Raw genomic sequence first — 15,236 nt, forward strand, 5'->3', positions numbered from 1 at the left:
CATTCAACGTCTCAGTTTGACTCCTGTGACTCAAGGGTATCACTACTGCCCAATACCATGCAGGTATGTGAGGGTTCAGGATACATATGATACTATAGATTTTAAAATGGAAAGCTGTATATACAAGTGCAACAACCTATCAGAGTATCATCAAAACTGAACCCAAACATCAAGGAAATGTTTTAGTGGAAAATAACTGAAAATAATTTCTCTTTGTTCTCTAGATTCCAAGATATGAACAACACTGTCAAATAGCTCTAGAAAATAACGTTCAGTGAAACAATAAGGACTTCTCTTTGTGAAGACTGTTTCATTATAAATTCTTTTAATTCTGAGTCAGAAGACTCACAAGTCTTTCCTGGGTTTTGTTTGCATGCTCTTAGAATTGTTTGCCTTGTTGTCATATTCCCTCTTGCCAATACAGAAATAACAGAAATCCTAATGCTCTGCATTACAAACTATCCAGCTTTATTAGGTTGCAGAAACATTACCACAGATTTAATCTATTAAAGCCATTAGTAATTGCCAAGTATGGAGTAATCATAATTTTCCAGAGTTAAGGAACAAACAGAAAACAGTGTGAAGATGTATAAATAAGACAAAGTAAAAATCAGTGTACTCCAGGGCTTTCCAGGATGACTTTTATATTAATCAGGTTTCCTGTATCTCTCCTCTCTACCATCCATTTGCACTTTCCCTCTGTTATTCCAATGTCCCACAGTCTTTCTTTCCTCACTTCTTCTGTCCCAGAGACAAAATTCAATTACAGACAATATAAAGATAATATTTCATTGAGGCCAGATGACTAAGAGGTCTCTCAGGACTGAAGCTACTGTCTTCTCTAACACGAAGGTATTGGGCAGGGAAGATGTCCACCTTCTTATTTACTCATTTAAACTTGGAATTGTTATCTTGCAATTTAACAATTGTGATATTATCAAATATCACAATTGTTAAATTGCAAGGGGCCACAAGTGCTTGCAGGTTTTACTAACAGCTAGGCAAGGTCAGCACTAATACAGAGGTTGATGATTCAACCTCAGCTAATTCACCTGTCAGTAAAACCAAAAATGCCTTGGTGCATCCACTGCCCTTTCATTGTATAACATTAAAAACCTTCTTGGCACTGAAGACAAATTAAATTGCTCTGCCTAATAATAGATTTAATGAGCTTCTATCTAATGCAGCTCTGTAAGCACAGGGCTTGCCTACACCATGTGGATTGCCCTGCAGAGGGTCTTGGACACCCCCCAAGTCCTTGCCAGCATACTTAGGTGGATTGGCACTCAAGTTTCACCAAGGTTCATGTTTAGTCATAACAACTCTCTTTCTTTGGCTTTTCAGCCTTTTTCAGTAATAGAAAAAGAAGAAAGTGCATGAACAATCAGGATAGTTATGTTTCATATTTAATGACATAAAAACCTCAACAGGTTAGAGAAGCATGTAACAGGTTCAGGTAAGCATGTGAGCTACCCACCATCCATAAAGAGAGACCTTCTCAGGTAATGGACTCTCAAATACTGGCCCTACTGAAATAAATGTCAGAGCTCACAGGACTTCAGAGTAGCAATTTTGCGTTCTTTAAATTAAAAAATTGCCTTTGAATATCGCAAAGAACAGACAATCCAAAGATTTAAGGTACTTTTTTTGTCAAGATATCAGTAGTTCATAAAGAGACTTGGCCACAGCTTTGATTTAGGTTAAAAGGAAACCACAATAAGATATACAGGCATTAACAGTAAAGCAAATATATTTTAGCCTCAATTTAAACAATACTCAAGTAATTTTGTCTGTCTGATAATTGTCATCTTCCCCATATTTTTAAGAGCTGTCTGGGTTGATATTTTCTTCATCTGCTTTCTTCTTTTTCTCCCTTCTAGAAAACTTTTGGATAAATTTGAGGTGCAGCTTGGCTAAGGCCACTGTTAAGAAAACTTAAAAACTCACTAACAAGATCACTTTAAAGCAATCTTAAACACATGTTGTTCTACAGCTACCTCCAATTTTTCAAGAAAAAGGCTTTCATCTCACCTACTGGATGAAATAAGACAGGGTTTGGGTTTTTTTGTGAAACACTAGGAAGTGTTATGTGTAAAACTTAATAACAATAGCACCAAATGCATTTTCTTTGAAGGCAAGCTGCACTAATAGGAAGGTTTTCTCCAGCTCAGAAGTCCTGCTCCCCTTTAGCATTATTTTCCTGAAGGTAGAGAGTACTCTTTGTATGAGCAGATATGAAGCAGTGTATAAAAATATTTTGCTTCACTTTAAGGAAGGAGGGGCGCAAGAATAGCCATGTACTGGAATTTATAGCTCACAGGCGTTTTCCCAGGTGGGGAAAGCTTTAACTACCAATGAACTTACTAGCAGCTGCTAGCAGTTACTAATAGATGACAGCAGTAAGAAATATAAAAAAGAAATAATAAATGGATTTTTATCATAAGAGAAACTTTTCATTTTAAATGCAGTGGCTTTTTGAATTAAAAGTGACTTGGCCAGGTTTCAGGATTAGTGACCACTCACTTGTCTGGTGGACTGTGTCTATATATCACGCAGTTTACTGAGACCACACAATCAAAATTTCCCACCTTGAGTTTGGATTGACCCTTTAAGGACTTAAGAGCAGTTTTAGAGAGAGAATTAAATTCACAGTTGTGCCTATAAAATTAAACTGCTGCTTTTTGATAGACTCATAACTTTTCTGAGACATTGAGTTCCTTCTGAAAGATTATAGCCTGATCCAAACAAAGTAGCAAGTGTAAGAATTGAGAAAGCTACCACAAAATAGAAGAGCGGTCTTATAAAAAATGGCACTATATTACAAGAAGTTAATTGTAACTGCACACACAGCCAGAAAAATGTTACTGGAACATTAGGCTCAGGAATATACATGCGCAAAAAATTGTCAGCTTTCTTCTCCTGGCTATCTGCATACCAAAGCACCTGCTACAGTGCAGTCATAACCTGACTAGTTAAGTTTTCATGGGTTATTATTTTCTGAAACATCATTTCAAGAAGGGCAAAAATAGTTACTCAGCTCTTGAGGCTCAGCTGCTTTCCTGCAGGACTACAATTATGTACTGCAGAGCTGAAGGAGCAGACCTCAGGACAGCAAACCCTGCTACCCTTCAGCTTTGGTGCTCCCCAAGAAACTTCACAAGTTCCTGCATCAGAGATTATCCATCTCCTCAAATAGCATGAGCAGAGGACTCAGGAGCCTGATTTAGCTGGAGTCAAGTAGGGAGCTTTCAGCGAGCAAACAGGAGGAATGTTATTCTGGTTGATGGACAGCTGGGAGCACTGATAGCTTCTGCTGGCTGAAACAGGTTTAGAAGTGGGAATTTCTTACAGCACTCTCTGTCCTATACTGGTAACCCAGCTGCCAACTCTGGACACATAACAGAGCTGTGAGGCAGAAAGTAACCCTGATAGCAGCAGTAGCTGCCAGTCTGTCTCCTCCTCAGAGGGTACCAACAGCACAAGAGCAATGGGTGAGCACAGCCCATAACCTTTTACAAGCTGTCCATGCTTATAGTCTAATCTACCACTGTCAACTGAAACGGAAGGGCGTATGACACCCTTACCCTTGGCTGAAAATGGTGATGGTACAGGAAAAACTATGCACCAAGTCTGTTTCTGAGTATAAGCCAACATATCCAAATATTAAAAGACTCAAGGCACCAGAAGGCTAAATAACAACATGGGTGTGTTCAGGAAAACTAAAATTACATATGGATCAAAATCCTTCCTTTCTTAGCTCATGGTCACTTACTGCAAAGACATCTGTGCAAGGTTAAAATATTATTTGCGCAATTATCATCAAATATGGTGTGAAAGCTAAAGGTCCAAATAGACACAACAGAGCTGCAAAACAGACTATAACAGCAATTCTCATCATATCCCAGCTAGGTGACCTTTACTTACCATGGAAAAACAACCCAAGGGCCTCAAGAACCTGACACAGGATCACTGAGGGGCCTTCCTAGGTTCCTTCATCAGTTTAGCTGCAGGCTGACAGCCAGCTGCTGTGGAATAGTAACAAATAGCCTAAGGAAGTGGATCCAGCTGTTTCCACCATTAACAATAGATTGGCCTCAGGTGAGAGACCTCTGGCCATCTGTGGCCCCTGCTGCCCATACACAAGGCAATCAGCCTGCCTACTACAGTGGCCAGGCCACGGCACACTCAGCTCCAGAGTGAAGCGGGGGCAGACAGTGCCTATGTACAGCATCTCTGTACTGGTATGAAGTCTGTAGAATGAGTTTTGCTGGGCTCTGAAGACTGATGAAGAAAGCACTTTTGGCCAAGTGGCAGCTCTGTCTCTGAAGCCAGCATGCTGACATGGCTCTGTCTTTCTCTTGTCACTGCTGTGAGGTTTCCTATGAAGTAGTTTTCCAGGAGAAAAAGTTGCTTAAATGCTATAGACTACAGGAGGAATTTATCCTTCATTAAAAACAAGTCCATAGAGAGCAAAACTACAAAAGCCAAAGGCAGCTGATGTTTTGGCATGGCAGTGGTTCAGATGGCTGCAGGGCTGTTGCCAGCTGTTTCACCTGTCATGCACCTGGTAAATGCCTCCTCTCCTTTTCAAAGCAAAGCAACACAACCCTAGCAGTGCTGCCAGCTGATGCCATGATCCTTCAGCACAGCCCTGAACTCTGCCACAGGTCAACTTTCCTCCAGAAAACCTCTACTTGTCCTGCAAACATCTGTCACCCACAGCCTGACCAGTGCTCTGTTTCTGGCAGGGCTGTGCCCAGCTATCTCTTTCCACCAGAGAAAAGAAGGAATTTCCCCAGACTCTCATTACTCTGTGAGATTAATGGCCAGTGTGAGATGGATGCTGTGCTTCTGGCTGACTGGGATAGTGACTTCACTGTTGTGCTCACTCAGATGTTTCTCCTCCCACATTTGGAGATGCCAATGTTGTCTGGGCTTTGCTGGACAAGGCTGGTGCCTGCTTAAAATAGCTTTGAGCTATTATCTCACACAGGCGGAGAGGTGTCCCTTTAGAAGCGAATGTGTTAATGTTGGTTGTATCAGCAAGAAGCACACACCAGTCCTTAAGCTGCTCCTGCTGCCAGCACAGCCCAGGGATACTGTGCAGGGGCTGCTGCCTTCTGCTGCCCCCAAGTAAGCATTAGCACAGGTAGACACACTCACATTCCAGGCAAGCAAGGTCTAGGCAAACTCTTTTTCTTTTCTGCTTACATCAGTGCTTGTTCAGGCCCTTAGAGGTATTTCCCTGAAAGTGCAGGCCTGGGGCTGCCACATCTTTCTCTAGCAGACTTCTCTCAAGGTGATTTGGGAACGGTCTCATGGATCTATGGGGCATGGCATCAGCACCACAGTGAGGTTTCCAGTGTGCTGGCACTTTCCACCAGTGCTGCTGTACACAGAAGCAGACACCACGATGTCAACTGTCCGTGCTTGCTAAGCAGCAAGGAATAGTTAGGCTTTTGTTTCTGCTAGTTTGTTTCTAATAAAAAAATTAAAATCTGGAAATAGCACATGATGTAGGAGCTTGGATCTGGGACTGAATCCAGCACTGCCTTTAGAGGACACAAGTCGTGAGGGATGTGTCATATTAGTGACTTGCAGCTAATGGACTGGCAAAGGCTGGAAACTGTACTGGCTCGATGCCCAGAGCCCACAGAACTGCTCAGGTAGCAGCGTCAAGCAGTTTGGCCAGTGGGCCATGACAGTTTCTTCATCCAGAGGTAATTAGCTAAGGTTTCCACAGAGCAAAAGCTTTGTTCGTGGGTGCCGTTGTCCCCCTCCTACCTCAGCTGTTTAATGTCTTCCTTGGACCATAAAAATACCTGTGTCCATGTCCTCCGTTAAGGCCTACTGCAAATTTCTGAAGGGGCTAACTGTCTCTCTGCATCTGGCACAATCAGAGCAATAAGCACTGGAAGATAACAAACAGAGCATGCAAGAGAAGAGTGTCTGACTGTCCTTTGGGCAAAAGGATGTCGAAGAACCCATTCACAAGGAAAACATCATGCAAGTGACAAGTGATAGTTTGTCCTACCAGTTCATGTCAGAACCAAATCCAGCAGAAATTGCTGCAATGTAGTGCAAAGCGTTCATCACAGTCTGGCATTAGCAAGCAGGAAGTGCTCGTTTTCCACCCAGCTCAAGATGGTAGGGAATAGTGAAAAAAGTTTAAAATTATAAAGGAAGAAGGGGAAATAGCAGAGAAATTTGAGGAGATTCTGCTTTCTTTGCCCTGAATAACAAGAGTAGCTCATGAAACTAAGAAAAGCAGTATTTAGGTTCATTATGAGAGCCTCCTGCAGCAGACAAGAAAAGAGCACTGTGATGAAACTGAGGTCAAAGGTGTGGCCAAGCCTGGCTGCATTGCTCCACAGCTGATAGACAAGGAGGCACAGCACGGCAGAAAAAGAGGTACCATGGCCTCTGGCTTTCTGAGGCCCTAACTTACATGGCCAGGTACCAATTATAGCTGAGCCAGCAACCCTGTATACACAGTGCTTAACACCGACATCAAACACCCTCAAGAAAACACTTGGCATAGTATGACAACCATTCTTGGTAAAAAGTGAAATATTAAGTTCCTAATTTTCCCAGTTTTCCATTTTGTAAACTGTTTCACAGAGATTATCTGCATTTTTCAGTGCAAACTCAATGAAAACAGTTACTCTGTACAGAAAACTTGTTCTCTCTTCCAGTAGGAAGAACCTGTAATTTACCTCTTAACAGGAGATGATTTGCTGCATTTATCTTCTTAGCTGCAAGAAGAATTTGACAATAATGAAGGAAGATTTTTAAATTGAGCTAGGTTGAAAGAGAGGAAAGAACAGCATGGATCACAAGCTACCTAACAAATTATTATTCCCATGCTTTTGATGAATCTACTTGAACAAATGCAATATACCAGGAGAAAATAGTCTTTCCTAGGAACACAAAATTGATACAATCATCCAAAAATTCAGCAAGGATTTCCTTCTTGTGTCATCTTTGAGACTTTCTGGCTCCACTTCTCTCCTCTCTTCACAGTTCTTTCACAGCTACTGGCTTGCCTGCAAAGGGAAACAGCAACACCTCTGCATCAAAAACATGATCAGCTTCTGCTCTCTCTTCTTAAGCTACATGAGCTGGCTAGGCACCTAAGAGGCAAAAACCACACAAGAATCCACTGCTTTGACTTGCCTAGGAAAAGCAGGATGTGTCCCCAAAGTCCAGACCTAAGCAGGATCATCTCAAAATATCCATAGGATAATGAGATTGTCAGGCTATGATTTTTTTCTTGGGGAGCATTTGTAAGAGGCAGAGAATTTTACATTACAAATAACAGAGGTTTGCTGGGTTTTTGTATAAATCAGTTTCCTGTCACACATTTTCCTGATTTTATTAGTATTTTTAAACTACCAGGCGTGAAACTGGCAGATTCTAGTTTGCAGTTTTTTTCTTTTTTTGGAGTGAAGTCTTGTGCTGTCAGCTGATAGCTGATTTACTGTCATTGCCTTCATATATGTCACTGGGGTGACATATAACCAAAACAAATGATTCTTTACTACAGGAACTGAATTTTTTTTCCCAGCACCAACAGTTCTCCTCCTCCTTGAGTTTTTGGAGATGACTATTCGTGATTGCAAAGCCACCTAAAGCTGGCTTTGTGGCCCATGAGGATTGCATCAAATGTCACACAGTCAAATCAATCAACAATGTTGTTGTCTTTCAGTATTTTTTGCTTGTTGAAGCAGATAAATGATAACAGACAAAAGTCAATATATCAGTGATTTGGTTATACAAACAATTAAAAGATACTCTCAGGTATTTGGGATCCCCAAATAACATATCTGGAAAGAGATACGAGTCTGCGGGGTACAAATGTCTCAGGACTGCAAAGTACATGCCAAATGAATGGAGTATATGGATCACCTTGTTTGATGCTTGAGACAATAAATGAAGGAACACAGGAATATCTAAAAAGTAGGTAGAGGTAATGCTTCAGACCCAAGATTATGGAAAACATGAATCATGAAAACATAGTTTGTTTATTTGTCTGTTTTTAAAGAGCACATTTTAAAGGAGGAGAAGAAAGCAGAGAACTGGAAGCTCTTAGCACTCTGGGAAATGCTGTGGGTGGTGTGCTTTCAAGTGTGTTGAATGTTGTACATAAACTGATTGAGACCAGATGTAGTTTGTGTTTTGATATGGTGCTACTGATTTGTTTTTCTCTACTGAGTCTAAATTAAATTCAGTGTTGATTTCCTAGATCAAAAGTATAAGATAGCAAGTCTACATAAGCAGCTTCTAGCAGTTACAAAGAATAGTGGTTTTGTGTTAGCATGAGAAAGACATTGACATACCTTGTTATTCGTATTGTATTTTTTAAGGGTGAGAGCTTTCCTGGAAAGCAATTTCAAAGCAGTTCACCTTATTTTTAAAATATGGTTTCTTATATTGGAAACTATTTTCTTCTAATGAAATCATTACTCTTCCATACATATGTTTGAGGCACAAGTCTCAGAACATCTCACACAGAGTCCAGCTTCCTGCTAATGAGTTGATATTGAGCTGACTATGACCTGGCAATGTATCAACTGCTCATCATTAAATCATTCCCAAAATGAACATTAATGAACTTCACCTACTTCAGCAATGCAAGGTAGCTCATACTTCTCCTGATTTCCAATTCACAGCAAAGTAAGTTGAATTCAGCCTACACTGCTGACTTCACTGAATTGCTGTGTAGTGAGTTACCATAAAAGCAATGAGATTGTGCATGTATATATTGGATATTCTCAAACATATTAATTTGGTCATCCAATATATTACACCTACTCCAGTGAACTTCCAAATAGAAATGTACAATCCTAATATCCTGCTTTAAACTATTAACTCCATGTTGGAAGAAAATACTTCTCCAAGAAGTAAAGAAAAGAAAAAAAGAAAAGTCTTTTTAACGCAAAAGTTTTGTATTCAGTTAACTTTTTTTCCCCACTACAGCACCAAAAGCAAAGAAACAACATGTAAATCAAATGTCATTAATATTGTCATTTGCTTTTTTCTCAGTGGTATTTAAATGGGGTGTTTAAATATCAAAGCTTGATAACCCACATTTTTCTGTAGTAGTCTGGCACCATGTCACACTTTCAGAATTGAGAAATTTATTTGCAAAGAAGACTGTGTGACAGGCTTACCTTTATTCAGTGAGGAGAGGTCTATACAGATTAACACATACTGCTGGATAATTGTTCAGAGATGGTTATCAAAGTCTCATGTCCACGTGTTATGTTGAAATATGTCTCAGAAAAGTTACTAAATTGAGGGTCTCAAAGACACATTTTACAGGGTCATTACAGGCACATTTCAGAGGTCAGTCTGTTCAAAGAGAAGGTTAGGAAGATATTTGATCATAACTACATCCATGGAGATAAGAGAAACCTCAGACTAGTACATTAAAGTATTGATATTCATCCAGCCAGAGATCAAACTCTGTGGCTGCAGCAAGAACCAGCTAGGTCTTCATTTCTTGTAAATTGTTGCCCAGGATCAGTTTATCACTGTAAACTGTGTCATTTCAGGAGACATTTAGCCATCTCTGCTCTGGTGGGCAGCAGCCTTTGGGATGGGGTGGGTGAGCAGATGGGGCAACAGTTGCTGCAATGATCTCGTCTGAGCCTGATGTTGAATGCTTGTTAATATCTTTGGATAACGAGATATGAAACACTAGGGGGCTGAAATTAGAAATATTCAAATGCAACACGAAATGCTCATGTTTGAGAAAGAAATAACTATGTGAACAGTTTCCTGTGAGATCCAGTAGTTTTTTCATTATACGGTGTGTTTAAAAGAAAACCTGATGTCTACTAAAACCTATACATGAATTGGAGCTAGGGAGCTAGGAGCTAGCTTTATGCAACATCAATGAATTGAATTCTGTTACTTGCTTTATTTAAGAAGTCATCATAGGCCCTTCTGGCCTCTAAATACATGAACTCAAGAGCCTTTGACAGAAAAGCAAAATTGTTGTTCAAGATATTGCCTTGCTACAGGAGCATTTGGTCAGAAGAGCCATCAAGTTAAAATGTGTCCTATTTGCTGGTAACAAAGAAGTTGTCATAGTCCTTTCTAAAAAAGCATTTCAGACTTCATAAATTGCTCTCTGCTTCTCTTCCCGTGTTTGGCCAATATAAACTTCAACTACCTTTTCTCTCCTTCATGTTACAATCACCTTTATTTCCTCAGGTGTCCAATAGGAGAGAAAAAAAAAAAGGCTGAGAACATGATACACCTGAGATTTGTGTCTGCAATGGAATAATTTTTCTCTATAGTCCAGTTCAGGGTAAAAAGAATCTGTGTTTGCTTTTGTTGTTACAGTTGGTTTGAACTTTTAAAGCATGTCAAAGCACCTTTGAACTTTAAAAAGGAACTTGAAAAAGTTGGAGTTTTTAAAGTTTAAAAGAATAATGTTTCCCTTTTAAAAAAGCAAATACAATAAATGTGGCATAACAGAGATTTAGAGATACACTGTAGTCTTTGAGGAAGCAACATAGTCAACCAGATGGGTTGAAGAAAGAGCTAAATGTGCATGCATGCCACAGAAACACTCACACAGAGAATTTCCTTAATGACTGAGGACTATTAAGCACACTGTAACATTCAAATACCATCTACATTTATCGTGTTTCCTAATTTAAGGACACATAACTATATTTAAATAGTTTTACACGTAACTGAATAATTAATTCCAATAAGCAACAATGCTGACATCCAGGATACCCATGTACCTTGTCAGATGAGTTTGCACTACCCACTCACCTAACAGCCATTTGCAGTAGCTGGCTGCTCTCTCTGGCCTCTAAGTATGCTCCTTGTAATTTCCCTGCATCAGTTTTGGAATAAACAGTGTCTCCAATCCTTACAAAAGAATCCCAGAGAAACTGTGTAGTTAATTTAACCAGCCAGCTTGCATATCCAAACAAAGGAAACACAGACACCTCTCCTCAAAATCCTATGGTCTAGATTTTCTTGAAAGGATGGCAGCACTTATCTGACCCTAACTTTTCACAAGACAGATCTGTACCTTTGTTCTGAAGATTAGACCTCTCCCATTTTTTAAATTTGAGCACCAAAATTTTCTAGTCACTTTTTACTACCTTGGCTCAAAAGCATCATAAAAGAAGCCACCTTGTTAGCTCAAATCAGGAAAGATTATTTTATTTAGTCCTGCTCCTCACACTGCAAATACAACTAAGTAGAAATCAGTACTTCATTTATAAAATGTCCTCTACAACCAAATTGTACTTATTTTAATTTGCTTTTCACAGGACCTCTTAGCACCAGGGGACTGCTAACAACGTGACCCAAACCACGAAGCAGTGACACGCTGCAACAGCTTTTTCACATCTCTATGCACACCCTGTCTCATAGCATTTTAGCACTGAATAAAAACAGAGGCGGCAAAATCCTATGCCACAGGAGAAGCACAAACATGGATAACATGGTTGCCATGCACTACTAAACTTGCCCAGCTGCTAACACTTGCTGCTATGGCTGCCTGCATGCTGACCTTGGCTTGGGCTGTAGCTGAGGAGGTGGGTACATGGCAGCACGTTGATCCTTGGAGGCCAATATGTCCACGCAGTATCAGTGTGACACGAGGCTGAGGCAGAAGGCAAAGATCTAAATGAGGACATCCACAGTTGCACTTAGAGCTGCACTGCAGAGTAGAGTGGTGTTAGTGACTCTCAAGGGCACTAGCAGCAAAGGGAGGCTAGAGGACTCTTATCTGCCTTCTTTCTTCCTCACACATTCAGAACAGGTAGAAAAACACTAGAACTCTTCTAAGTTTTTTGACTAAAACAGCCATATTCTTGGATCAACAAAGGGAGGGGTTGAGCTGAATGGCAGCAATATCTTCCTAAACAGGACTTTTTTTTTTCATTATTAACTCAACTGATTTTGAGTTTCCTTCAAAACAGGAATATATAAAAAAATCCTCCCATGGAGAACATTTGCAAACTTCCTTGCAATTTTCAAAAGCCTTGGGAATTTTCTCTAAGTTTCCACCTATGTCAGCAGCTTTAAAAATTAGTCTCTCTCAGTTGGTAGGCAAATTTAACAATTGAAGCTTCCCTACTTATACTTGGAATTAAATAAGCAAAAGTTACAGTTGCTCAGACCTTTGGGTTGAAAGACTCTAACAATCTCAGATAATTCACTTTTCCTTCAGACTTGGAGCCATCACAGTTTAGAGGTGTGCATTCCACTTCATGTGTTGAGGTCAGGTGCTCACAAAGATGGTCTTCCGCTAACAGCAGGCAGAGGCAGTAGGAGCAAGCCACCTAAGGTCTCTAATCATGGAAAAACCTAAAAATTTTAAGACCTAGAGGTAACTCATTCACATAAGAAGCAATTTCTCTGAGAGAAAGAAATGTTTCTTCTTTCTCGCTTTCCTGGGACATAGTCTTGGAGCAATTTTTATATTTACAGAAAAAAGTACTAAGTAAATCTTTCTCATGGGGTTGCAATGGGCCATTTAAAATAAATGTAACATTTACGGTACCTCAAATTTTGTCTATACTGCAATACTTCTTGTTCCCACTGTAGAGATACTACAAATACCACAGTAAAGCTCAAATATCAGAGGGCACTACAGTACTGCCTTTTTAAGGGCAGTCTCAAAATAAGAAGCTCATAGGTTCCCGCAGCAAATCCACTAAAGTCAGTGAGGTAAGAGCTAGAGTTAACTCAACCTTTGGAGAAAAAAAGTTTGTGTGAAGTTTGGAAATGGACAGCAGTTCAGAACAGGGATTTTCAACTAAGCAAGAAAACCTGGAGAAGTTATGGGCTTCCTGAATGGATCCCTGAAAGTATCAGCTGGGATGCTTCAAAAGCTTTTCTCAGCAAATGGTTCATTTTGCATTGCCTACAGGGTCAGAGGAAGGAGGACAAGGAGTTCTGGGGGGATTGCTAAGAGAAGTGGAAATCATAGCTCAAGTGGCAAAAGTGAAATGAGAGAAGGGGGAAAACTTCAAGAGTGGAATCTAAATGTCTTTTTCACCATCAGCAAAGAGCTAAAAGCAGATGAGAAGTTTCCTCAAAAAGTTGTAAAATTTCAGAGAAAGAAGTCCTGGGGAATGACAGTAACACAGGAGAGAGTTGTCAGTGTAAATCTCAGCTTACCTGGTTTGTGCTTGCTTTTGCTATCACTTAAACCCAATTAAACTGCTCACAACTGAAAAATCACTGCACTGCTGTCCCGGAGAGACCATGAAAAGAAAAGGAATGAAGTCTAGTCCCTGGCCAATCTGACCAAAGAACTACATTAAAAATATGTATAAATCCAATGTGCCAGAGGGAGTTTAACTCTTATCTTTATGATTTATAATCATGTCTTCCTAAACAACAATCTTCATCAAGCAATGGCAGCATCCTGGTTGCCCTTCTATATTTATAAATTATATCCAGTTTGGGAAAAGGCCTTCATCTTCATCTAACACTGCCCAAAGTATCTTTTGTAACTAGACTGGGCAAAACAGCAAATAAAAATCATAAGAATTCAGCTTGCAAGGTATCCCAGAAAGTCTCTGGTCCAACCATCTGCTCAAAGCAGGGTCAGACACAATATTGAGACCAAAGCGTTCTCAATCTGCCCCTCGAAAACCTTCAAGGATGGAGACTGCACAGCCTCTTTGAACAACCTGCTCCATTGTCTGACTATGTGTCAACTTGAACATCTCATTTCAACTAATGTCTATTAGTTGTCTATTATCCCTTACTCACCCAGTATGAAATACTGTGAGGAACTTGGCTCCATCTTGTTGCTAATCTCCTTGTGGTTACTAGAAAATGAAAGGTAAAGAGTATGTTTACATATACAAAGCATTATATGTTATATTTAATATTAAGATGGATCCAAATCAATGACTATGAAGTCTTAAAGATACTCAAGTTTTAGAAATCATAATCTGGATATAAGTTTTTCACTTCTCTTGTTGTATGGAATTAAGAACCTGATATAGATTTATGGTTTCCACAAGAAATGTCTTTGATATAATAGGCAAGGTGTATCATTCACATGGGAGTAAACCAGGAACAGTCCTATTTAAAACTTGCCAAGTCACATGATTTCAGGAAAAAATGGCACAGCAGTTGATAGCAAACCCTCAAATTAGAGCACTAGAAAACCTTTCCACAAAAAAAAAAAAAAAAAATCAGCTCAAAAAGCTTGCTTCTTCATTAAGGTATATTTGTTTATTTTATCTGGAATAATCTACTCTTACCCTTGTCCATGTTCCTCTAATCAGTCTATATGGTACCACTTTTCTGCTGGCAAAACAGGAAGGCAGCTATGATGCCAGTATGCCTGAAGCTCGCCTCAGGCATACCCCTGCTAGTTTAAAACTTTTACCACCTTCCTGACTAGCTCAGCAGCGTACTGATACAAAAATCACAACTTATGGACTTGTATCCTTGACAGAAAGAACTGTTTCAAAGCTTGAAATTCCCAAGTCTTGTCTTCAAGAAAAATAAAAAAGTGTGTGTATATATATATATATATATATATACACATATATATGTAAAACACATTTAAAAATATATATTCAAAAAATAAATGAAATTTGCTATACACTTTAGTCAGAAATTTAAAGTCTTCCACACACATTATTTTCAAACTAGCTTCCCAATAAATGTTTCAAACATTCAATTTGTCCCCTAAAATCCACTTTTCTTCACTGGAGAAGTCATTCAATGTCATCATGAGGTTTGCGTAACAAACACATAGCAAATCAGATGATGGGACAATATTTAATAATCAGATCATATTTGACATGTGCAGAATATATCTGAGTCAAAGAACTGTGAAATAGAACTGTGAAATATTTTCAGCCATATAATTTATGCTGCAGCAGCAGAGAAGCAGAAGAGAATCAGATGGGTGCTGGCAGCACACTAATTTCTCCTCAAGTGTAACTTAGGCATGTCTAAGTGAATCCAATGGCATTAGCACCTTAGTTGATGGGTTCTCCATCAACAAAAAGACAAAACCCACCATTAAATGCTACTCTCATGATTGAAAGGCAAAGTTTGGTGCTCTTGACTGTGAGAAAACAGTAACCAAGGTAAATCCAGACTTGGGAGGTCCAGAAAAAAATTATTCCAGTCTCCATGTTGGAAGATGGTCATGAGCATTCTCCTTTCTCACTAGGTAGTGTCCCACATGGCAATCAAGAGCAAGTGGACCACACCCACCCTCC

General features: G+C 39.6%; 1 protein-coding gene across 2 annotated transcripts in view; it reads right to left on the reverse strand.

Moving 5' to 3' along the window:
* The window catches only part of LOC119698574, a 341,074-nt gene that overhangs the window by 249,092 nt on the left and 76,746 nt on the right, over positions 1-15,236 (reverse strand). For both annotated transcript variants that reach the window (XR_005256172.1, XM_038130625.1), the window contains exon 4: positions 13,762-13,820. Coding sequence is in view for 1 of the 2 variants with exons in the window: in XM_038130625.1 (XP_037986553.1) it covers positions 13,762-13,820 (59 nt within the window). In the remaining variant the exon portion in view is untranslated. The remainder of the gene's footprint in view (positions 1-13,761; positions 13,821-15,236) is intronic.

The sequence above is a fragment of the Motacilla alba genome, chromosome 3 (genome assembly GCF_015832195.1).
Source record: "Motacilla alba alba isolate MOTALB_02 chromosome 3, Motacilla_alba_V1.0_pri, whole genome shotgun sequence".
Classification (NCBI taxonomy): Eukaryota; Metazoa; Chordata; class Aves; order Passeriformes; family Motacillidae; genus Motacilla; species Motacilla alba.